Consider the following 25,583-nt stretch of genomic DNA (forward strand, 5'->3'; position numbering starts at 1 on the left):
CAGTCCCCAGTCACAATGTCAGAATACACATAGTTCATCCTCAGCTGATGTTCTCAACTCAAGCTGCTATTGACTGAGAAATGTTAGGGTAGGGAAGAGAAGAAGGGGAAGGAAAAAATTTGCATGATTTTCTGATATAAATTGCCAAGAGTAATTTTAGAGAAGACACAAGAACAAGACAGACAGTTTATCAAAGAACTAGTAGATAAATCTGGCAGAGATGGTGTCTTTCCTTAATGTAATGAGTAGTCACGCTGCTCAGCAGCTACTTTCACTTATCTCCAAGACCAAGGCTCTATTAAAACCTTTTATGCCAGATGAAAAAGTAGCAATAGTTATAAAAACATTTTGAGTTGTACATAGGCTGGAAAAATATTTTTACTTTTTATTATTATGTTATATAAAACACCAATGCTAAAAAGAGTGATGACAGAGTGAAGCATCTCCTCAGAGATGGAGACTATGAGAAGGAAACAATGAACAAATTAAATCACTATGGATATTCTACTGTTGATATACGACAATCAGAAAGCAGGCACGGCTTCTCTGGAAATTGTTGACCCATGGATTCAGATTCAACATTTGGGCAAATGCACAACAGTGGCTGAATGTACCAAAAAAAAAAAAACCACCCCACAAAAAAACCACGCTATGAAGAAGGGAAAGAAAAGAAAAAACCAGAACACCATCACCTTTGCTGCTCCTTACAAAAAGCCCTCAGCCAATTTCCAGTTTGAAATGTGTCATGCCTACAGTGACGTTTGTCCATGTTAATGCTGCTTGAAGACCTGCAAGGGCATTAATGGTGGTACTGACAATTCCTGTTTATCTCCATAGGCCTGGTGGCAGCTAACAATTTTCACAGCAAAGAAAGGAGTCAGCAGTGTTGTCATCTTGGATCTGTCTGCTTGGACTGTGCTTGCTACTAGCAGGAAAACCACTCTTGAGTGGGAAGGCTCTTCCTGCTAGAAACATTACATTACATCACTGAATATCAAGTAAAGAGAGAGAGTCTGAACATAATATGAGAAACACTGATCAGTGGTACATCTGCAGGACATTTTCAACAAAAAACAGAGAGCAGTAAATATAGGTGGGGTGGAAAGGATGGTACTTTGCTTCCCTGAACTAAAGGCTTTTTGCTTGGTTCAAAAATATTAGATCTGGGTATACTGTCACATGAGCTCTCTGCAGGGGCATTCAGCTGGTCTCAATCTACAATGAGACTTTCCTTGCTTTCCCGTAGGAAGAGAAAGACAGATTGCCAGAGACAGCAGAAGTGCACTCCGACTTCCACCCATGGCTCAAGGCTGAGCACAGGAACAGAAAGGAGAGAAAGACAAGGTGTTACTTTTGGTCGAGAGGTAGTTTCTGTCTTTTTGGCTTCACTTTTACAACAGAATCACAGAACTGTTAGCCTTGGAAAGGACCTCTGGAGATCATCCAGTCCAACCCCTCTGCCAAGGCATGGTCACCAAGAGCAAATTACAAAGGAATGTGTCCATGTGGGATTTGAATGTCTCCAGAGAGGGACAGTCTACAACCTCCCTGGGCAGCTTGTGCCAGTGCTCTCTGCTTCCCTCAGTGTCAAGAAGTTCTTCCTCTTGTTGCGGTGTTCCAGTTTATGGCCACTGCTTCTTGTCCTGTCACTGGGCAGCACTAAAAAGAGTCTGGCACCATCCTCTTGGCACCTGCCTCTGAGGTATTTATAGGTGTTGATGAGATCCCCTCTCAGTCTTCTCTTCCCCAGTCTCACCCCATAAATGATGCTCCAGACCCCTCATCATCTTTGTGCCCCTGTGCTGACCCTCTCCAGTAGCTCCTTGTCTTTCTTGCACTGAGGAGCCCAGAACTGCACACAGGACTCCAGATGTGGCCTCACCAGAGCTGAGCAGAGGGGCAGGATCACCTCCCTTGACCTGCTGGCCACACTTTTCCTGATGCACCCTAGGATACCATTGGCACTCCTGGCTCATGGTCAGCTTGTCAGCCACCAAAACTCCTTGGTCCTTCTTTGCAGAGCATGGTCAACTCCCAGCCTGTGGTGGTACTTGGGGTTATTCCTCCCCAGGTGCAGGATCCTACACTTCCTTTGTTGAATCCTGGGCTAATAAGATCTGAAGCCAGTTCTTGTGTAGTCTTTTTTACTTCAAAAGCAGGTCTAAATTTTGCATTTTCCGTATTAGAAACAGCCAAACACCATAGAGGGATGGGAAAAACTACACTAGATCATTCTTCATACAACTGTTTATTGGTAACCTACTTCCTTTTCTGAGGCTTATGAAGTCACCAGCATCTGAAGACATGACAGAATGGGATGCTGACTGACAGCACAATTTTTTGGAGATCAGAATAGCCCTCAGACAGTCCTGAGAAGCGGGAATGAAGTCACCAATTCACTAGGTTGTGTTTTTTTTTTTTTCAAATAAAATATTAAATTTCTTCTCAAATAAGTCTACATCAAGGAGGCCCAATTAAGCCTCTGATCATGCTGGGATGTCAAATTGTCCCAAAAGAGGACTCCCAAAACACAGGACATCACCCAGGTATAAATGATGATGGGCCTGGATTTGCCTGGCAACACAATCAGATGCCTAAAGAAAAGAAAAACACAAACCCATCTGGAAAATCTCACATGTGCCTTACAGCTTAACACCGACAAGGCACTAGAAGAAGGGCTCATACTTTGGAAGTACACAAATTATATATAAGCATCAAGACCTACCAAAAAAAAGAGTGCAATAACAAACATGTAAGTGACACACTTAGAAAATAAATGGGATTTCCACAACAGCTCAGCAAATACTCACGACAATAAGGAAACGTCTTTTCCAGAACTACCAGAAAATCCTGCATTTAGCTTTTAACATTCGGAGTCTCCAAGCTAGTCTAGAAGATACTCCTCAAAGAGACTTTCTAAGAGAAATGATTAAGGACGTTTCACTTACAGTCTTTTGAAAAATTTTGAGCTAGCTACATGTCTCTAATGAGTATTTAAGTCTGAGAACTCAGTATGTTGTACTTAAGAATTTCTTTATTCACTATATGGATGTAATTTCCTCAGAGAAAACTCATAGTTTTGGCAGTATCTGGATTTCTAAATGTAAAAGAGCCACAATAAAACAGGAATGGATACCATGTTTACCTGAACCTCACTGCATATAAGAGAAAACAAGAATGCTGCTGCTATGTTTTCTTACAGAGTGCTAAATTAGTATTACGTCATGGGAGAACTAAGCCTTCTCTAATCCTTATTTCTAAACTCCAGGGAGATCTACACAGAAATCAGAGGGAATGGAGAGAGCCAGCAGAGAGAAAGTAACGCAGTGAAGTGATGCAACTAAGGAGTAAGAGAAAAGAGCAGAAAGTTAATACTTAAAACCCCCCACAGGGGTGCTCAGTGCTCTTTAAATAGCAAAGCACTCACAGTATTCACTGAAAGTATAATCTCCTGCTTACAAAGCAAAATTGCAGATTTCCTTCAAATAACTGAATTACTTTTTACACTTTTAAAAATCAATTTGTGACATGTTGTCTCACCTGAACCTGACCCAGAAGAATAATCATCATCATCAATTGGATAGACGCCTGATGCTTCTTCAACAGAGCTGTTGTCAAGGTATAAATCTTTATCAGAGGTCAAATCTGCTCTCTGGAAAACAGATAAGAGGGAATGGTTAAAAAGATAACAGTTCTCCAGTGCAGCAGTCTCTTCATCTTCAGTTCTATTTTCTAAGTTGATGGTGGCACTGATGCTTGTACTTTCAGTTTATGCCATGAAGTCATGTAAGTTGTTAAAGAAATTTGTTAAAATTACAGCATTGCAAAATGAAAAAAATAAAAAAGACCAGGGCTGCACAATGAAAACCACACTTCATCTCATTAAATGCATAAATGAATAAATAGGATTTGCAAATATACTCTGCAGAGCTTCTGTAACAAGAAGCAAATCCCAGGACTGAAGCCCTCTGTCAAGATCTCAAATACACAAATCTATAGACTGTCACATGAAATCTGTTCATCTGATCTCAGATGAAAAGGAACAAAAGCATGCATCAAAAACTATCTCAGAGTTTAATCAAGCCAAGCCTCATGAAACTCTCTAGCAGTAGTTAGAATGAACAACTGACTACAAATGTTTCTAAGACAGCGCTATTGATTAAGGATTATGACATTTCCAGCCAGATCAAACAGCATCATGCTCCAATTCCTAAACGAACACATCTCTCCTAAAATTTAACTGCATCTTCAACAGGCCAAAAATCTGGTTGCTTGTGACTATCATCACATCTGCAAGTACTTCACCACTAAAGAGAGATTCTGTTAAAATGAGCTCAAAAAAGAACAAGGTACCAGTCACCTTTTAAATTGACAATTCAGGCTTAGAAAGACTAAGAATTATCTTCCTTCACCTCAGCTTGCACTTTCTTAACAAAGAATAAACTTCCTTGGGAGAGCCAGGAATCTTGGATGGCACTATTACTCCTATTACTTTAACCAGCACTTCTGTCAACACCTGTTTGTCATGAATTTTGAAGAAAATATGCCAGTTATTAATGGACTTTTAAGTAAAAAAAAAAAACACACCTAAATAACAAAATGCTATACCAAAATTCACCTATTCAGTATCTCATATAAGCTCAGTTCTGCTGCTCCGAGTCCCAAAAGTTTCCTAATTACTTATTACTGCATGTAATTGACTGTTCCTTTTATTCTACCCAACATTCACTGTAGCTTTCCTAAAGGAGTTCTAAACTGTGAATAGGTTAATTCCTGTATGCTAAGACTCACATCTGACTTTACAAGGTAACTTTTTCCCCTGAGGTCTTCCCCAGAGGTCTAAAATTATTGCTGAAGACATTAGTGATTTCTTTTTAGGATTTTTTTTCTGGCAACAGGTTCCTGTTCAAAGCTTCTTCACAGCAAAACACTGCTCTTCAGTTTGGTCTACAATAAAGAAATTATTCTTTATGTAAAGATCTATTTCAGGGTAAAAGATCTTTGCATGGGCAGTACCTAACACTTCTCCAAACAGCTCTGAACTGCAACAGTATTACCCCTGTAGCTCTCTTCTACAGAGGAAAAGAAAACCCACATGATTCTTGGTCAAAGTATACTCCTCCTACAGCCACTCTTACATGGGGCATATGTAGAGCTGAAAAAAGTGCCCTCTTATTAAGATAAGCACACAAAGACCTGCTCTAATTCTGCTGCTGTTAGTTCACATGGTCTGCCTGAACTGGCTGCAGTCCAAAGCAGAAATTCAAGATGATGTGTGGTCACTTATCAAACGACTTAATTCCTTTAAAAGATGTCTCCAAAGGAAGTCATGAAGTACCTTAGTAGGTGTGTGGGTGGTATTGTAATTAAGACACGGCTGAGACTGTTTCCGTATAGGAAAACAACTCCCTCTCACAGGACAAGTACCCTGCTCTTGATCCAGCTGCCACAATGGACCAAGCCACTTCACCCTGTTTTGCTTTCAGATACAATCGTTGTACAAAACACATCACTCCTCAATATCAGGCAGGAAAAAACAAAACTTTTTAAAAAGGAAATGCAGGTGGTTGGCTGTGAGTACAGAAAAGGCATACAATATTCAAAAGGTATCAGAGGCAGTGAATGTTACTCAATGCTAAATTGGGGGAAAAAATTAATATCTACATGTAGAAATTTCCCAACAATGGAAGTCGCTTTATGCAAGAGGTGAGAAACAGCCTGAGTTTGCAAAAGTAAGGGAATGAAAACGAGTCTTCATGAGAACAGAAGCATCACACAGCCATGCCCAGAATTTTTAAGAGTTCAGTAAAAATATGAACTAATCAATAAATTTATTCCCTAGACTATTTCCAACTTCTGTCTATATCAGAAACAAACTGTATCAGCAGGATTCAAAAACCAAACACCCACTTCTCCTTCCCCACTCAAAACAACCACCCTGCTTTCTTGCTCCTTCCAGCCTCACAGAACTCAGAAAAGACAGAAATGACTTGTGACAGTTCTTCTAACAATTTAGTTTCTGTAAGACAGATGAGCATCCAACCCAACCCAGCCCAAGTTGCAAGTGCCTGGTCAGCCAGGCTCCTCACTATCATATTCACTCCCTTTCTTTTGATGAATTATGCCTCTTCAGCTGCCAAAAGATTTTATTTCTCACTATGCTGAGATGTTCTCAGGATTTAAACTAGCTGAACACAGAGGAACAGAAATGGAAGAGAAGCCCGGGCAGCTTTCAGCAGGAATTTGCTCATCTGCTGTATTTTAATCTGCGGATGCAAAGAATACAATGTGAAACATATCTAGTACTGTGCACGGCACAACTCCATCAGAATGAGCAAACTATTCCCCACAGTCTTATAGAAGCAGTACAGTATTTACCACCAGAACAAATACATGGTACAGTGAATTCCAAAAGACATTCAGATCAGCCATCAAGCTCCACCTGAGGAAGATGCTTTGCAGCCTTTCTGACCAGAGCTCCTTGCCTCAGTTCAGCCTATTTCAGTACAAATGATTCTTGTCTGGTGGAACTCAGGCAGGACACAAGCATCCTCTCAAATCAAAGGCAAAGGAAGCACATTCTAGCTCAAAAAGCTCCAAGCATCTGCGCAGGTAAATGCATTCACTGCAGTGCAGTCTTTGCAAGCTGGCTAGTAGACTCAGGGTAGAAGCACCCCTCTGCACCCACAGCTTGCACCTTTCATCCCAGTCGCTCAGAAACACATAGATGCCTTAGACTACTTGGAATGAAAACTGCCTTAAGGTTCAGAATAAAAAGAAAAGCCCAAAAGTTAACAAAAAACCCCACAGCCATTAAAAATAATTCAGTGAAGACTAAGCATAGAAAAATGGGTGAAAAATAATGAAAATATAAGAATACTTAATGGTGTTTAAGTCAGTTCCAAGCACTGAAGCCACACTTAACAATTTTATGCTATGCTATGTTAAAATAAACTTGATTTAGTGTTTTCTCACTTGTCAGCTGGGAATCCATGGGGGTCCATGGACTGCTTCCAGAATGTTCACAAAACACAAGTTGGGAAAACAAATCTGTTGTCAGTAGGCTTGGACACAGAAAGGTCTGTACTAGCATTTCAATATATTTAGGAGGAAAAATAAAATAAGTTAGCAAATTCTAGTTCCATAAAACTATTTTTAGGTATTATGAAGACCAAATATTTAAATGACTATTTCCTGTGGCTAACAATTGAAATGCGAGCACTCATGTCACTTTTAAATAACAGCCTTATTTTCAGACCTATTAAAATGGCAAGCAAGGATGTCTCTGTTATCAACCCTTTAATCTGGCCCTGAAGCCACAAAAACTGCTCGTTACCTCTTGACAGAGATTGCATTCTTGTCTATCATTGTTATCCCACTTACGTTTTTATTCCAAGAATATAATGCTGCAAAATCCTGTGACCTAAATACTTCACATGCTACGTGCCAATGATCACTGATTCCTGCCTGGGTATTGACTACATTGGCATAAATCTAAACCTCATCGAAGTAGTGTAGATCAGCACCTATTAAGTACCAGATAAAAGGTACTTCCATACCAATAATATGTTGAATTTGAAATCCCAGTGTCTTTATTTTAGTATATTTTACATTAACAGTAATTTTTAAGTTAATAAATTGGGGTCATCCAGGAGAAGAAAATAAAAATTTTAAAAAAATCAAAAAAAAACCCCCCACCAAAAAAACCCAAAAACCCAAAAAAACCCCAACCAACCAAACAAAAAACAAAACCAAAACCCCCCCTTATTTTGACACAGAGAGGAAACAAAGCAAAAAAAAACCCCTTTACCGGTCTCATCATCTCATGAAAGACATACATCATCCATCAAAATTACGACAACAAAAAACTGAAAACAATCATCAGACAATGGGAGGTTTGGGAATGGATAGCGTATTTCATTTGAAAAAAAAATACAAAGTGCCTTGTCATAGTCATTCCCTTTACCCACTGCTGCTGTTTCTGTTGGTCCTCCCATTCCATGGAGGTGGTTTAGGAGTAAGACATTAAAGACTTTTATGCCATGTGGATGAAGCCAAGAAAGCTGGTGTGAGCAGCAATGAAGGAGTGATGTCTACCATGGCTGTTGAAACTCAGACATTGGAGCAATGAGTAGCTGACATGTGGAAGGAAACACTTTATTATTTACAGATGAACTTCAATTTTTGGTCTGTGTCTTTGGATATATGCATGGGACAGAGAATTTGAAGTTTGCAGCTGTGTACTAATGATACTTCCTTTTTCCCCAGATGGAATTATTTTAGATGTAACCCATTTAGTATGCAGAGAACTAGAAACTAGTATTTTAAGAGTGATGTTGTATTACAAATATCTAAGCCAGAGGTCTCTGAAAACTTGCAAGCATTACAGCTGTTGATTAGGCAGAGATCTTCCATGTAAGAAGGAGAAAGAAAACAGATTTTCTCTTCTATTAACACATAGTGCAGTTTCATATACGCTTGTATAAAAGCATGCTCAGCTGGTGAGTATGAGTTCACTAAAGTGCTATACTCTTCACATACACTACATTTTTGGAAAGCTAACTATGTGAATGCATTCATCTAATGTCTGAGAGTCATTGCAGAGGTTCCCACTGAAGGCTGAAGAAAAGGCAATTGTGTGAAGAAGCTGTATTTCCCTCTAGGCTTCCTGCAAAAGGAACTATGATCTGCCACGCAACAGGATTCAGTCCTAACAGACCTCAGGATTGCTGACACTGAAGCTGGCAGGTGTCTTCCTATCATCGTTTGCCAGTTCTTTGCCTTCTTTCATCACACTAGGAAAGGTGACACTGTCCCATTAAGAGACTGTAAACCTTGTCCAAGAATGAGAGGCATTACTTTAAACAAACAAAAAAAATGAAGTACAATACTTTAGAATTCCATTTCCACCTCAAAGCACCATGTTTTCCCAGGGAAACATGCCAACCAGAAAAGCATTCACTTTCCATTTCTCATTGTTTTAGTCAGAGATGAGCCTCTCCTGGCTCCTTCAGCCTGCAATTTCCTATGCTGCCCACACGTGTCCAGCCACAAACATGTAATTTTGACGGAGGATTTTATGTTACAAGGTGTGTTTACCACTAACTGTCTTAGTACAGATGTCTGCCTTTCCTTTCACTGATATGCCCTACGGCTGGCCACAGTAGAAAAGGAGAGAAGCAGTCCCCATTATTTCCTTCCAAAGTGACACTGCCCACTTTTAAGGACTTCATAGGATGAAGTCTTCCCAGCAAACCCCACCTCAGGGGCACTGTGCCAACCACGGTGGAGCCTTCAGTGGGAGTGCTGGTGGGATGTACGGTTGCGGGATTTTCTGGGAGATAAGATGCTAATAACTGGCAACACCATTTAAGCACAACACTCAAGGACTCCCAACTTTCTTCCTTGGAGGAACCATCCTGCTTGCACAATGCTGATATTAGTAGAGTGGGCACTGGCTGCAGGTCTGCCCCGCGCCACTGTCAGGGTCATTGTGATCACAGCCAAAATATCCTTTCTATAAACAACAGACCCCAGATTGAATCTTCCAAGTTAGAGAGCAAGGATTTTATAAAGCAGCCCCCAATTTTACCTCGAAATGGCATAAAACCCTTGCCAATCCTCATGCCCATCTGCATGCCCAATGTGGAACCTTGCAATGGGAATGCCTGGAATTGCAAAAGCCACTCCCTCCTCCACTGCTGCCTTTGGTCAACTAAACAACAAGCCTTGACTGCCATGACTCATTCTGGAGAGCTCGTTTCCACAGGTATTTTTAAAATCTTAGAAGACATTTGTTGTCTTTCCTCAGGTAAGAGTGGAGGACCAAACTGGCTTTGTACGGGGTACCCTACCAGTGTAGTGTTTGCCTCTAGGGATGGTGGTGGTGCCAACAGTGGCACTGTTACCCTGTGTGGTGCAGAGCAGAGCCACTACTACAGCTGGAGCACCCCCCAGAAAGATTATTCACGCTCCTTATACTTCATGTATAACTTCCTGATCCTGCACAAAACTATAGCTTTAGGCCTCCAATCTCTCACGACAGATAAAGAAAGGGTTTGACCACTGTGGCTGTTGAGGAAAGGCAGAAAGCCCAAAATAAACACAAGTACTGCAAACTGCTTCTACTACTGCTAGTGTTCAACAATAGAGAAGTCTACCAGAAGAGCTGATTTACAGAGATTGCCTCATGTCAGAGCCAAGAGTCTAAATATGCTGGCTTTTAGGATGCACACAATCTGTTACGCCAGACTAATTACCAAAACAGAGGCGTGTTTGACAGGGACGGCATTAATAAAACAACTCTTGTTGGTGTCAGGCATTTCAGCAGTCTATGTCGTGGCTCGCACTGAAAAAAACACACCACATCCAAGGAGACACCAACAAGCCCCCGTCACGTCAGCTACTGCTCGCTTATGGCCACGCACCGAAGAAATTACAGTGCTGCCGTTGGTAGGTTTAAGTTCACACTCTTCACGAAGCCACAGAAACTCATGTGCCTGTTTTCTAACAGTCATCTGTGCCTTTAGAAATATTCCCTAATGTGCAATTACATGCCGTATGGTACACTGCGTGGTAACAGAACTTAAAATTGTAACAGGAAATCTTGTTTAACCTTCAGTGTTTTTCTTCCCATTATAAAGACTCACAGATCTGTGCAGTGGGTCTTAGGCCTGCTTACAGCTTTGGAGCTTGTCCTGTCTTGAGGAGAAAGATAATTGTGCTCTGAAGTTCTGACCTGTTTGTGATGAATTCCAATAGGAAAAGCCTCTATCTTTCCATTTATTTTCACAGTGTCTGATTTCCAGCTGTGTCTCATTTATCTACTACATGCACATTGAGACCAAACTTTAGTCCTTACCCAGAAATTGTCTTGCCCGTGGTGGGACAGAGGTTGCTGTATGAAGATGCAGGAGAAAGATGAGCAAGCACAGCAGTGGACAAGGCAGAGCTCTCTGTCCTTACACAAGTCCCAACAGCATGATCTCTGATGAAGAACAGATCAAACAACTCTCTCCAGGGTCTACACAGCAGTTACCCCACAGCCTGCCTAGGCTATTAAATTAGGCTCAAGCTCCTGAGTAGTATTGAAGGACTGCTAGCTGAATGAGACCACAGTTACACCACTGCAAAGATATATTCATCAACTACCCTGAGAAAGCTACCTGTATCTTCATTCAGTTACAATAATTTTCTGCAAAAACCAACCTTTACCTCTGTGGATCTTTGCCACTACTATAGTACACCGAAGAGCAGTTCTACACAGGCTACCAAGGTCCCATCTAGGACCGAGAGACCTTCCTAATTCCATGACCACATAAAACTTACTCCAACTTCAAAATGGCTACTTAGAAATTATAGAGGGGTACACCAAATCTGATGTCAACTGAGTCAAACAGTACTGCTGTGCTGTTTATGCAACCCCCCTGGCCTCACGTTCTCTAACTCTTTTCTTGTATGTAAAACCCAGAAATGAACGATGAAGTAGTGTCCTTCACCTTGAAAACCTCAAGACTGCTTAAGAGTCAATCAGAGTACACATCAATTCCCATTTCCCATGTAGAAGCAGAAGTTCAGTATCAAAGATTCTCTGGGTATCCCCAAATTACAAAGCCCTTTCATGCCAAGCCATCAATCAGTGCAAAGAACAGTTTATTCCTCAACTCTGCCTTTGACATAGGCACAATACAACAGGAACACTATTTTAAAGGGGCTACAGCTGGATCAGCTTCCAAAGTGCTGCTCCAGACTGAAATATTAAAGGGCAATATACAGGCAAAACAGCATCAGAAGCCAGCAGCCAGCAATGTGCATCACAGACTGATTTATCTCAATTAGCACAGCAATTTCCTACACATTTTCCAAGAAGCATCCATTGGTTTCCCTAAAAATAGGATCAAAATCACCATGCAAATTGTCACAGCTCAAAATGCTACTCAGTTTTTTAAGGACACATCAGCCCCATGTGCAGACAGGTTAAATTTAAGGCATAGCTATGACTGAGAAGCTAAATGCACGCCTCTGAAAATGCTGAATGAAGAGGTCAGCCTGTCTTTGAATCACCAGTCCCAAGTCTGAAAGTAACAGAAGAAGCAGGTAGCTTTTGGTGTAGAGGTCATAACTGCAAGTACCTGCCCCAGTCAGTGCTTTTAAGTCTAATGCATACTGGCTCTTCCATGCACACCTCCTCTCTCTCTTCATGCTTTACTGATCCTTTTTGCTAATCAATCAGAAGAACTAACACTTGTATTTTCCTCCCTCCTCTTGAGAGCGTGATTGAATGATTAAAGCTGCCAGGGTAACCTCTTTGGCATGCATGCCGATAACTTCCCACCTAATAGCCTTTCCTCTGCCTCACTGCCCTGGCCCACTGGCGATTACTGCAATCCCTTGAAGTGGTCAAATTGCAGGGCAGGCCCCATGGAAACCTATTTGGAGTTGTTCTAGCTCATACCAGAGAATAATGTTTTTAATACAGATTGTTCTTTTTAAAGCTCTACAAAAGCAGCTATAATCAATCGTAGTGGGAGCATTGCAAACCTCCACCAGGTTTCAGAAGCCCCATATTGATTCCCTTCCAGTCCATGGATTTCAGCAAAATAACCCCATGTGAGGAACTGAGTCAACTAATACTTAATCATTTAAATTAAGATCTCTTCGCCATTGGTAGCAAGAATTAGCAACAAACTGTCTCAATCAATTACATTCCTTCTGCATAAACAGGAAAGTGACATATAAAACCAGTATATTACTATGGTTACATTAATCAGCAATTAAATACTGCTAGCCAGTGTTATGTATGGCAACTGAAGTCTGTCAGAGATGAGGAGGAATCCAACTTCACAGTTTAAGGAGTGAGCATTTCCAGTTCTGTAATGCATAATCTGTTATTCAACAGGACCTTACTCACTGAACAACAAGGTCTGTGACACTCAGTGGACACTCCTGTTTGTTACCTGCAGCCACCAGCACTCCCGGTGACATCCCACCAAAGCACCCCACAAGCAGAGAAATGGCTACTGGTAAATCTACAATCTGCTTGATCATTCTAAAATTGTGTACAGTTGTACCAATTAGCTGCAGGAACTTTGATCCCTCCCAAAAACACATGCAACCTATTTCGGAAAATAAATTCTACTAAATTAAGAGAAATCCTGGATTCTTTAGAACAGAGAGGAATGCCGGTGGTAGCACATTTACATCCTAGGCTTGCTAGAGTCTTAGTTAAGGAAACTAGGGCTCAAATATGCTCTAACTATGCTTAAATGGAACACCTTTGTACGAGGTTTCTCAGTTTCATGGCAACAGAACACGTAGACTCAACACCAGAACAATTAATCACTCTTTAAACAAATAAATAAAAACACCCAAATAATCCTCTTAAATTAGGTCGGGTGCTAGTAGAGTGGATATTCCCCTTGAAAGTGGTACTGTACAATGATGCAAAATGCAAACTGAACTGCAGACCAATGTGAATTTTGCATTAGCCAGAACGTGATGGATCTGCTGACTTCTTTCTCCAGTTCAGGAAAACAATCACTTTATTTATTCAGGTAACTACTTCCAACTTGTTGGGTGGTAGCTGGAAGCACAGAGGTAGAAGATTAGTTTGTCCCAGGTCAAAAACACTGGTAAATTCAAAACTTGGTTAAATTACCCCACAGTCTCTGCTGCCAGATGGATAAATGGTATCACTGCTACTCTTTCCACTGGTACAGGCTTCTCAAACACCAACAGCAAACACAGACAGCACTGAGACACCAGGTACATGTATGTGAGATGCCTCTTTGTATTCCAGATCCCCAAACAGAGAGACAATAAAAATTATTTTATTGCTATTTCAACGTGTCAACTCATCTCACTGGTTTCCAGGATTAAATTGTTGGATTCGGCACTCTGGTCCCATCTTAACTGAATTTTTGCTACAAAGGCTTGGTTTTCATATCTTCTTTGATGCCTATGAAGATAAGAGATGAGTTTACTTCACATGGGATAAAACATCATTCTAATAACTTGCACTATAAAGCAGTTGAGTGAAATCAGAGATGGGATGGCTTGCACAGGCTATGTGGCTTCAGAAGCAGTCTTCTGGCTGGTACGGTGCCCTTCAGGTACGACTCCCCTCCTTCCACCAGGGAGAAGAAACTGGTGCAGCACTGACACAAGCCTGCCTGGCTCCTCAGCCAAAGACAGCAAACAGGTTGTGCTGGGGGGGGGACACAGCATCCTGCCAGCAATGCCAGACAAATTCCTACCAAGCTGGGGCTAAGGCAAGAAGGAAAGATTTTCTCCCCTACCTTCCCTCTGTCTTTGACTTTCCTGACAGCTCTCTGGGGCTTCCAGTGCAGCATCAGACCAGACAAGGGAACCATGGGGACAATTTCTTCTGATGACTTACACAGCCCAGCTCTGCATTCAGAAAATTGATGGATATACTGAGCAGAACCACTAAAAGAGTACTTCAACAATATTGTTAGGAATTTCTCTCCACACGGCTGCCCATATCAACTGCACAGCAAGACAAACCAAGGCAGAGCCTTGGTGAGGCAGTCTGCTGGGAGCCTCCACACCTGCACTTCCACACACTGTAACAACTAACAAACATTCTTATTCCTGAGAAGAGCCAGCGAACGTGTCTGCTCCTAAAAACCCCCACAAATGTACATGGACAAGGAGAGCATCACGCTGAAACTGCACAGTAAAAGGTACACGAAAATAAAAGGGCTACTCCACAATGGGCTGGCACCAGATTTCCTACACAGGTTCCCCTCTCCTGCTTCTTTCCCTTGTGCTACTGCCTCTCTATGAGCTGTGCACACGGATATGGCAGAACATGGAACAAAAAACTCTGATGGTACAGGAATTTCTCAAAACTAGTTTCAACTGGAATTACATAAGGGACCACCTTCAAACAGCACTTTGTTTTTTGGTTTAAAGCATGGTTAAGAAAGCTGTTGATCTAATTGAAGTTTTAGTGATAACAATCTCTCCCAGGCCTCACAAGCAACTACTTTTAATAGAACTGAAGTAAGCTTCATATCCATTACCTTCAGCTGATGTTTTAAAAATAAGGCTATATAAAATTAGCACCAAAAGAATTAATAGATTCACAATGAAGGTAAGGATAAATTACACTGTATTTGATAAACCTAATTCCCTTGATTTGATGGAAAGCAAGCCAAGTAAGTTGTTTGACAGCATTCTTAACAGTCATAGATCTGACTGAAGAGTAAAATACAACAAAAACTCTTTAACAGTATTAAGTATCTTCTAACAAAGAAGAATTCTTTCTTTCTAGCATTCACACTTTGTAAATCAGAGTTCTGCTGGCGGGAACAAAGATCTTGGTATTTCTATAGCCAAATCTCAAATCTTCATATAGCTGTCCCAGCACCATCAATACAAGGTTAGCACCACTCTACAATCTTTACTGCCTTATCAACAGTTTAAAGCTTTTAAAAATCTATATGCCTACAAAACCTCCGGGAGCTGTTACACATTGAGGATTTCACAGCATTATTGACCTGGGCAGCCTCTTTATCCTCAGTAAGTTATTTTAAGCAACTTTCTGCCAGCAAGCAAGTCTCTTTGTTAGGCTTTGTCTGTACGATTGCTAAAGCACTGCTTACAATACAGCACAAAACAGGGAGCAACTAAGCAGAAACCAGAATGAGGTCTGTCAAATTCTCTTTTTATTTCCTTTTTCCCCTCCACTTTCTTGTTATGCTTCTAATACCCTACAGATCACTGACCTGCTGCCAGGAATTCTTCCATGCACCTGAGCCACCTCCTGAAAGGAGGCAACGTGAATGCACAACAGACAAAACAGACCGAATCCATGTGGTTTTGGGACCATGCAGTCTAACTTGCACACTTTCTTTTGCCTTGTTTGTATATATATGCAGCAGAGAAACAGAATGTGGCAAGTGTATTTACCTACAAGTAAGAAAATAGATCACCTGGATGAGAACAATAAAGAGAGGTAAATTTCTCACACTTCAAACTCAAACCCTGTACACTCTGCTCTATTCTTAAATTTCTTATCAGATAAAGGTCTCCAGCCTGAGGATCAGATTTCTTTGGCATGGTAGGAAAAGCACATCTCAACCTGATACATATCAGCATACATCAAAAAGCAATCTCATGGTCTTCTGCAGGCTCGTGCCTTGAGGTATCAACAGAGAAGGCCAGTGCTAGCACAGCAGTCTTCCTTGGATGTAACTTATGAACAGCCACAGTACAGCAGTCACATCCATGCTGCTTCTACTTTTCTACCCACAAAAATATTTATGAGGTGATCCTGTTGGAGGGAGCAGCTCTTGCTTGTACTTTTACTCTGAAGCTTCATATCTTGAAAACTTGTGTGCCCAGTGACCCATACTATCTCTCGGTGTCATCAGAACCACTAGGATCTAACTTGTTTTAATCCAAGGACGCGTCATAAAATCTACTCAACTGACAGCCCACATAGGCACAGAGAAGATTCAGATTTGATACCAACTTCTGTATCACACTTGATAACTAGATGCTCAGCTGAGGGCCAAGATACACAGTGGAAGCTGCCCAGGGAGAAGGGTAAAAGAAAGATTTAAACTTTAATCCACAAAGTCTTTGCTAGCGGTATTTTATTTCTGGGTATTAGATCAACTTTCCTATTTCCTTGTCTCTGTGGAGAGAATGGAAAGAACGGATGTTTTTTGATTTATCTATTCTGTAATGCTTGCAAGTACTATGAAAACAGCTTTTAACCAATGGAAGTAACTAATTCAGCACTGACATCTTTCTGCTACTTAACATGGTTAAAGGTTGGCAAAAAATAGCAGACACAGCGAGTAAGTAACCTGTCAATCCTGTGTTATTCTAGATAAAGCGCAGATGTATTCCAATTATCTGCACCTTATTTCCAACAAAATTTCTGCTTCAAAAATACAGCACATAATCTTCTCCATATAGCTGTCAATCAAATGGACAAATTCCCTTCAGTTTTCACTGCAGATATGTCTAAAGCAATTGCACTTTGCAAGTGTACCCCAAGATTAATAACAAAACTAATTCAAATCACACATTTTTCTCTGCAAGTGGTAGAAAGGGTTGCTACACTGATGGCACTGGAAAGCTTCTTAGTTCCTGTTTGCTTCAGGAAGAGGGTCACTCAGCACTTAGAAATGAAACAAGCAAAAAGGGGTTTCATCAGCCTAAGGGTTACAGATGTCAGCTGCTTAACAGACCTGACCTCGCACAAACCTGCTCACCTTCCTGGGTTCTATGAGCTTAAAAAAAAAATCCAAGGACAGAGGGAAGGTGTAAAAACTCTGCTTAGGGAGACCATACAGCAAGACATTCAGACCATTCCAAGACAATGCAGAATTTTGCAACATTACTAACGCAAACTTGCATATGTACGTCCAAGAAAACAGAGGTCAAGAGCTGCATTTCAAATGACAACAATGCAACATGAAGCAACATTTTACCATAAGCATCTATACAGCTAAAAGTATAGAATGCTCATGTAATGTCATTTTAGTAAAAAACGTCCAGGAGTCATCAAGAATAAACCTCTCCACAAAGGGCAGGGCATGAAGTGTGCAAATCAGGTTTCCCCATAAACGTACATGAGCAAATTAGATAAAGAAGTTATCAATAAATCCAATTCTTCAAACAACTCAAATGGAAGCAGCTTTTTTTGGTAAGCTGAGGAAAAAGAACATAAGGAGGCAATTGCAACATGTTACATCATAGAAGGCAGAATTTGATTATTTGCTTTGACATGACAGAAAAGATCAGAAAAACGCTTTCCTATGCCTTTCTCAGGGACAGCAACTGAAGAAGGGCAGATGAGGACCACAAAGCATTTGACAACTGAGAAGGTGAAGATCATTTTTGCTGAAAATTAAAGTCATGTCACTTCATTCAACTTCATAATGACATGATAAACAAAAACCACTAGGCAGAGGAACAGAATAGCTACTGTCATTTGAGAAAGGAGAGTCATCAACCCATTTAATTTAAGAAACATGAGTCTGTACTGGACACATCCCACCAAAACTAATGATACTTGTCTAGTGAAATACATAGCTGTACTTCACTTGCAGAAAAAATTGTTTTACCAAGATATGCTGACACCTCCCAGGTTTGCTGGGCTAATACTGCTCACCTCACAGCCTGACAGAGCATGGTTCCCTCTGGAGACCAAAGCCCCAGCCCAGCTCCTGACAGGGATTGTCCTTCCTCCACTAATGACACCTGCACACACACAGGCCCACGCAGCAACCCCCTGGGAAGCCTCTAATGGGCTGGGAGAGCCGATTACTACAGGCTTACAGCTCAGATGTGTGCAACTGAAAGGCTTAACAAGCCTCCATTTCATTCCTTTTAAGTTAGTTTGAAGGGGGGGAATGAATGGTTATGAAGAACATTACGAAAAAAGCGACATAAAACACAGCAGAAAGCAGTGGGACAGTGCCTCACGTCTCACCTTCTGAAATGAGGTCCGTGTCAGCAGCCTCAATGCCGCCCAGAAAGGCAGAACGTGCTCTCTATTTTCTCCCCAAACACCATGTCCTCCATGAGGTGGTTTACAATTTCAAAAAGAAAGACCAAGCCATGCTCTGCAGGTCTAATATTATCAAGATCTGCTCTGGTGGTCATTCCCTTTTCTACTGCAGGCCATGGGGCAGAAAGGAGAGGAAAAGGTCCATCTCACCTGACCCTGCCCACGCACCCAGCAGCTGCTGGCCCTGGCAATGCTACAGCTCCTCACATGCACCATCTCAGCAGCCACCGGATTCAGGCAGGCAGCAAATGGCACCGGGAGCCAAAGGCGCCCCTCCAGGCAAGCTGCAGACTGCTTTTACAGAAAATTTCAGCAGCATTTTCTTCATTATTTTCCCAGCAGGGCCAGTTTGAAGTGGCACAACATCTGCATTCGAGAGAAAAAAAAACTCGTTTTGTCATCAGAAAGCTGTGGAGAAATTTCCAGCAAGCTATCTCCAGGTACATGCCCATTAGACACTAATTTGTCCCCACTCCCTTTGTGGCAGCTCCAATGCAAGCCCAACCAGGCACCGGCCAGCCACTGGGACTTGGTTTTCTGAAACCTCATTCTGTGAGGATGGGAGAGGGCTGTGTTGCTCCCCTCTCTGTTTTCATTACTGGCACATTTCAGAGGTAACACAAAATGGAAGGCACTTGTGTTGGCAATAGCCAAAAGCAGTCCTTCAGCACTTGCTGAAAAAAAGGATAAAAGTGGCACTTAAAGATCTGACCACAAAACCTCAGTACACAGAGACCGCATATTGAGGGATGGGTGGAATGGTACTGCTTTTTTTGTCTGTTCTCTTTTTAAATCAATACATGAGATTCAGATAAAGGGATAATTTAGGTTACCTCACACTACTGCTCCATCTTATAGTATCTTAGGAAATTAACTTAATATCCACAATTGATGTATTAAACAAGATATACATTATCCTGTATATCTTGGGATATCCCATTATCAATTTATAATCAGTCCTATTATCTATAAATTAAAGCTCATATCACTGAAAGAGTTGCTAAAAGGAGTTAACTTCTCCCTGACTTTCAAGCCTCCTCCACTGAATCACACAGCTGAAGGTTTCCATTTTGTTGGAGAAGGTTGTCATTCACAACATTATGCAGCACTGAAGGAGCCAAACAGATTAAATGGACATCTGCATTTCCAATCTGCTATAAAAGTGGTTTAATACCAAGCAATGTTTAAATAGTAAAACTGTCTGCAATTTCTGCTCTATAATCTGTGAGTAATCAATCAGTCTCAATGCTGAGCTTCCATTGCTGCTTCTCTGCAAGTAGATGGAAAAATTTCCAGGGCACATACTTCTTATTTATACCCCAACGCTAAAGAGGAATTAAACACAGATTCAGTCTGCATTCACAGTGATCCTGGCACACGTCAAGTCTCAGGCTTGTATTTTCAAAGCAAAGCACAGAAAGTACCGTGAAACATCCAGTTATGGCAGCTATTTGGCATTTTACTTCCCCTCTGAATGCACCACTGCAATAAATACCCTGAGGATTTGCCAAAACAAAACAGAGTAACCCATTAAAGCCCTCATCCTCATACTGTTTAAAACCTCAGCACCTCAGAAGCGAGGTGCTTAGAGAAAGCACAGGATGCAGCTGTGGTCCCATGCCACAAGTGGAGTCTGGCTGCTCTGGCTGGAAGGCATCCCAAGCAACAGCATCAAAGTCGACATCTTTCTCAGACTTGTTGGTTGATGCTGTAATGACTGTAGGATTAAGACTGTGGTTCTGGGATTCAAAGGCTTACTTCCTTTAACAGTGCAATCTGTGTTGACAAATTTTGCTTAACTTGCTAGAGCAAGTGCCCCTTGCTCTCTAGGGAGCTATGCAGATCAGCAGCTGACCTCCCCGCTCAAGAAAACTGAAGGTGTTTCCATTTAAGCAGGGGAAGACCAAGGAGACATGGGTAACTCTTACTCAGGTACAGGATTCAGGTTGGAGTGAGGCCAGAGCTAAAGACAGGTAGCTCCCAGAGGCTCAGTGTACCTTGTGACAGGGTCACACCTGGATTACATTGCTGCCTCAGCAAGTCCAGGCCATCCCCTCTTATGCAAGAGATGTCTTCCAGAGTGGATTAATGCTCAGCCTTTCTACCTTCCTTAATTCTGTTGTGCACAGGTTGTTCAGAGTTCTCTCTGACACGGTATATAAAGCATGACTAACATCTACCACCTGTTCATCCCTTTGATACCAAAAAGGTGACACCCTCACCCCTGCCCCAACGCCAGGCTTCATGTGACAGAGGCCCTTGCTTTTACAAGATACAGGCTGTCCCACAAACACACTAGGTTACACCATTCAATTCGGTCTGGCAAAAGTGACACAGTTCTCCCTAACAGAGTTCATATCAGTGGTTGAATTCACACATCTCAGCTGACAACATTTAAAAGCACTGCCTGCCCCATGTATTTATTCATCAATAGATTCCGAGTGTCTCGCAAGTGCCCAGCATGGTGGGCTGGACCAGGAGCTCAAATGATGGGCACTGTTCCTCACTCAGCTCTGCTGTTGCCTGCAGTTACCAAACATCAATGGTGTCTCCTGCATGGGATGACGGGGGTTTCAGCCAGCTTTATGGGAAGTTCCACAAGAGCCTGAAACAAAACAAGCCTTGGATGAAACCTAATGTATTTTTCCAATGTTATCTGCATCTACTCCTACTCACTGTGTCCCTCTGCTTGGCACAGGGAGACAAAGAATCAAAGCAAGTCCTTGAAGAGTCATAAACACATGTCTTTCCCTCTCAATACTTACGTACAATTAGGTTTAATCACTACAAATAGAGTCCACTTGAAATTTTGAATCCACTGGCCTCATGCTGTTTTATCCAATTCAGAGCTTTGGCACTCTCAGATGAGACTAAGGAGGTGGGGAGACAAAGTCACTATGTATTTCAAGCACCTAATTTTACTTCTATTCAGAGCAGCTAAATTTAGGACCAAAAAGTCCTTCTATGGAAAGACCATCAACGGAGAGAGGCATATTCCAGCAGGGTGCTCACAGTCCTGATTTGATGTTTGAATTCAGACTCCTTGGTTATCAGTTGAACAGTCTTTCCAACGCATGATAAGCAAGGGAGTCAAACTCTGACTGAAACAGCACGTGTTCCAGTAGGTCTGAGTGGGTTTTGGAATACTGGTAGAGAGGCACATTACAAAACCAGCAGATTATCTGCATCTTTCACGGGAACAATTATTGTGACAGCAGCACATTTGCAAGACTCAGAAAAAACCTCAGGATATCAGAGCCGCCATGAGATGCACTGAAAAAAAACCCAAACCCCACGACTTGGGCTCCAGACACATACTTGTGCAACTGATGGTTTCAGTAAGAGACCCCTGTTCATTTGCAATGACACAGTAGAACCCAACCAAGTAGGTGACTTGTCCCTGGGCTGGAACAGCAAGTACTCATTTCTCTGGACAGTTCATAAGGAAGGGGAAAAATAGCAAACACAGCATAATTCCTGACTGCAGAGCTCCCTCAGCAAGAAGCAGCTGTATTTCTCTGGCCCTGTACAACAGCAGCTATTTCAGCTATATAAGCACCTGGATGTCACTGTCATGAAACTAAATGTGCAGACTTGTCCGTATAGAAAACCAATTCTGCTGGATAATTAGCACAGCATTATGTGCCAAAAAAAATCTTCTAGGTAAACTTTTTACCTTCTCCTCTGCTTCTTATAGTCACTTGCTGACTGCTATGAAAATTATATTGTTCCATACTTGGAGAACTATAACTCTCCTCCAGTTCTTAATTTTACCCTGTACAGTCATGAAATCAATAGTAACATAGATCCATTCTAAATGCAATGCCGTGTGTAGAGGAGAATGCACACTGAACACAATAATGCTTTAGAAACAAGATTTTTCATGTGCCACTTTGAGGAAAGGAAACCAAAGGAGTAGCTGCATTATGATACAGTCATTGAAAGCCTCAAGACACACAACTATTGCTCTATCCCAGAAGGATGTAATGGTTTATAAAACCTCCAGACTCTATATTTTACTATATCTTCTCATGCACAATGAGAATGAAGTGTAATCTACTAAGGCTTAAAATTAAACATCCTGTATCTATCATGCCATAGGACAGAAACCAGTCAAACCAGTTCAAAATTCACAGTTCTCTGCTATGTAAAAGAGCCTTGTATACCTATCAGTTACAGAATAGCAGAAAAATTGACCTAAGGCTAACCACTAAAAGGGAGTTCTGCTTGTGTTAAAAAGTGCTTGAAGTTTCTTGAAATTATACACACCTACTATACCTGCAGACAATAAGAACTTACTTCCTCAGTATAAGACAGCACTCCAGTTCCTATTCCTGTGCCACCTTCTTCACTTTAGACCTAGGCTATTGATAAATGCCCACATGGTACAAAAACCCCCTAAGGATACCTGCATGTAATGCATTTATAAACAATGGTGGCCTGGTCAGCACAGATGAAATTACCTTACAGTGGCTTAGAAAACCTTCCAAAAGGGACAAACTGTCCTAATGTATTAGGAGGCTGTGGGAACAAACAAGGCGAGAAAAAAACCAAGACAATTATACAAAAGCAACTTCCCAACAAAATGTCTGAGAGGCAATTACAGGATACTGGTGTGCTTCCTGGCCCCAAGCTGAAGTACCACTGCTGCTCATCAGCAACAGGGAAAAAGAGAAAGAGAAAAAGCACGAACAAGCATGGAGAACTTAAAGCTCGTTCCTAGAGAGCCCAAACTGCCCACAGGGCCAGGCTTAAAGTGGGGCATCCAGTTTCAGAGACACCTACTTTTAGGCAGGTATTTGTATTGAGCTCTGCGCCCAAAATTCTATTTTAATCACTGGAAATCTTGTAGCTGTGGTCAGGGGAGTCCCATTGAGCTTCCTAAACAAGGGCACCTAGCACTGCTTGAGATGCCTCAGGCATGCTGTTTTGTTCCCAGCTCCTGCTCCAGGTGGACATGTGCCTCCTGCAGGTCCCATCGCACCTTCCAGGACTAGACTGTGCAAACCTCCCAGTGCCAGAAGGTAGCTCAAATGTCACAAAAAGGATTATTTGTCTTCTGTGTCCTGTGCTGGGAGGGCTGGATTACCAAGCAGAAGGAGGAGGCTGTCTCTGAACTGGGGACTGGTCTGCGGCATACAAGACAAAAGACCCTGAATGAAGCTGTGCAGATGTCTGAAACACTTCTGGAATGCTCAGCTTTGCAACATAAACAAAGTTTGGTTTATCACCCTTCAGTGACAGGACCCCTGCTCTGTAAGGCAAGCTTTGGAGAGCCAAATCCCCACCTGCTCCTCACAGGAGCAGACATCAACCTGAATTTCTGCATACCATGTGTGCAAGATGATTACAAAGGATACAAGACCTATACTCAGAATTATTTTTCTCCATCATGGTGATTTTTTTAACTACAAGTGTCAGGCACAGAAAGTTTCCAAACCTCCAAAGCAAATTTAAGTAACCTGCTGCTTCAAGAAGTGAAAAGAACACTAATGTCTTTGTAACGCTCATCTCTTAGACAATTTCTTTAACAACTAGAAAAGCAAGGACCCAAATCTTCACCCTCCTCCCCACAACTTCAATTTGCTTAATTTGGTTATCCTTGCTTCTGTGAGAATCTGCAAGAGAACCCTGAGGATCTGCAATAGTTCCTGCATCAGTGAAGGGACACGTCTGAGCTCTCCCAGTGGAACTTTTCTATAGATCACTAAGTTCCTCTCATCCCCTGTTGCCTCTGACACATCCATGTCAGAGGCTGTGGGAATGCAGGCTGCTGCATCAGCCACAGCTTCTTGCAGAAGGAACAATGCTCCTCCCCTTTGTCATAGTGAAAAATATGTTAGGATGGGCTTGAAGGCTGCAATCCCAAACTGGATCTTACATAAAATGAGCAGCTGAAGACAGCAAAGTGAAGCATTACCAGTTGCCTGTATTAAAACACACGTAGGTCTTCCAGTTCCAGAGTTTCCCATTGTACAGATCATCAGCCATACTTACACAGACATCAACAAAAAAATCTCATTCTTTCTCCAAGGCCAGAAAGACAGGTCCAGGCAAAATTTGCTCAGACTGATTTCTTATTACTGACATTTCTGTCTTGGCTGGATTAAGCCAGAAACTGGCCAGACAGGGGACTCCATAGTAGCTCTCCCTTCCTCATCAAGGTGGTGATGAAAGCTCCAAATAAGGCTTCCAAAATAAATCCTACTACGACATTTTTAGGGTGTAGGCACACCCCAAAACCGCACAAACCAACAAGAGGGCTTTTGTTCTCTTGACTGAAGTCCAAGCATTTCAGAGCACTCCACTAAAGACCGACCAGAAAGGCTACCTATTTCCTTCCTTCCCAGGCTCACAAAAAAAATATTACTGTGTACCATAACTCATTCATTTCTATTAAAAATAGGCATTTTGCTTTATTACAATAATTTCAAAGGGAATAAACAGACGATTAAAAAAAAAAAACAAAACAAAAAAAAACCACCAAAAACCTGTATACACATATACACACGAAAGAAACACATTCAAAATCTCATTCACAAAATCCAGCCATCACCAGAAAAGGACAAGTCCCAGATTTTAATTCCTTTATAGGCATGAATTCTGTGATTAAATTAAACATATGAGCAATTAACTTTTGTGGAAGTATCATATAAGCTTTACTGCATATACAATTAGGAAGCCTGGACAGCTTCCTACAGAACAGCCATTCCCACAGGGGCTTTTAATTTCCTTTCAATACAAGTACCTCTTGTGATGAACAGAAAACAATACACAAACTCCTCACAACAGCCTGAGGATCATAGCACAGGCTGGGGCATGGAGGAAAGAACAGAGGATTTTTTAAAATCTGTATTTAGAAATTTGGTTAATTTTATTAACCTTTATTTAGAAATTTAGAAAACTTGCTATACTTCCAAATTTCTTTGATTTTCCCATGAAGTGTGGTTGCTGCAATAACAGTCCCAGGTATATAAAAGTCATTAGCAAGCTGCTTACTCTATGCTCTGTCCTTTTAAGGCAGAAAACC

General features: G+C 41.6%; 1 protein-coding gene across 1 annotated transcript in view; it reads right to left on the reverse strand.

Moving 5' to 3' along the window:
• The window catches only part of SDC2 (syndecan 2), a 59,837-nt gene that overhangs the window by 8,587 nt on the left and 25,667 nt on the right, over window positions 1-25,583 (reverse strand). The window contains exon 2 of the mRNA XM_040071907.2: window positions 3,541-3,652. Within this exon, the coding sequence (XP_039927841.1) occupies window positions 3,541-3,652 (112 nt within the window). The remainder of the gene's footprint in view (window positions 1-3,540; window positions 3,653-25,583) is intronic.

The sequence above is a fragment of the Hirundo rustica genome, chromosome 1, assembly GCF_015227805.2.
Source record: "Hirundo rustica isolate bHirRus1 chromosome 1, bHirRus1.pri.v3, whole genome shotgun sequence".
In the NCBI taxonomy this organism is placed as follows: domain Eukaryota; kingdom Metazoa; phylum Chordata; class Aves; order Passeriformes; family Hirundinidae; genus Hirundo; species Hirundo rustica.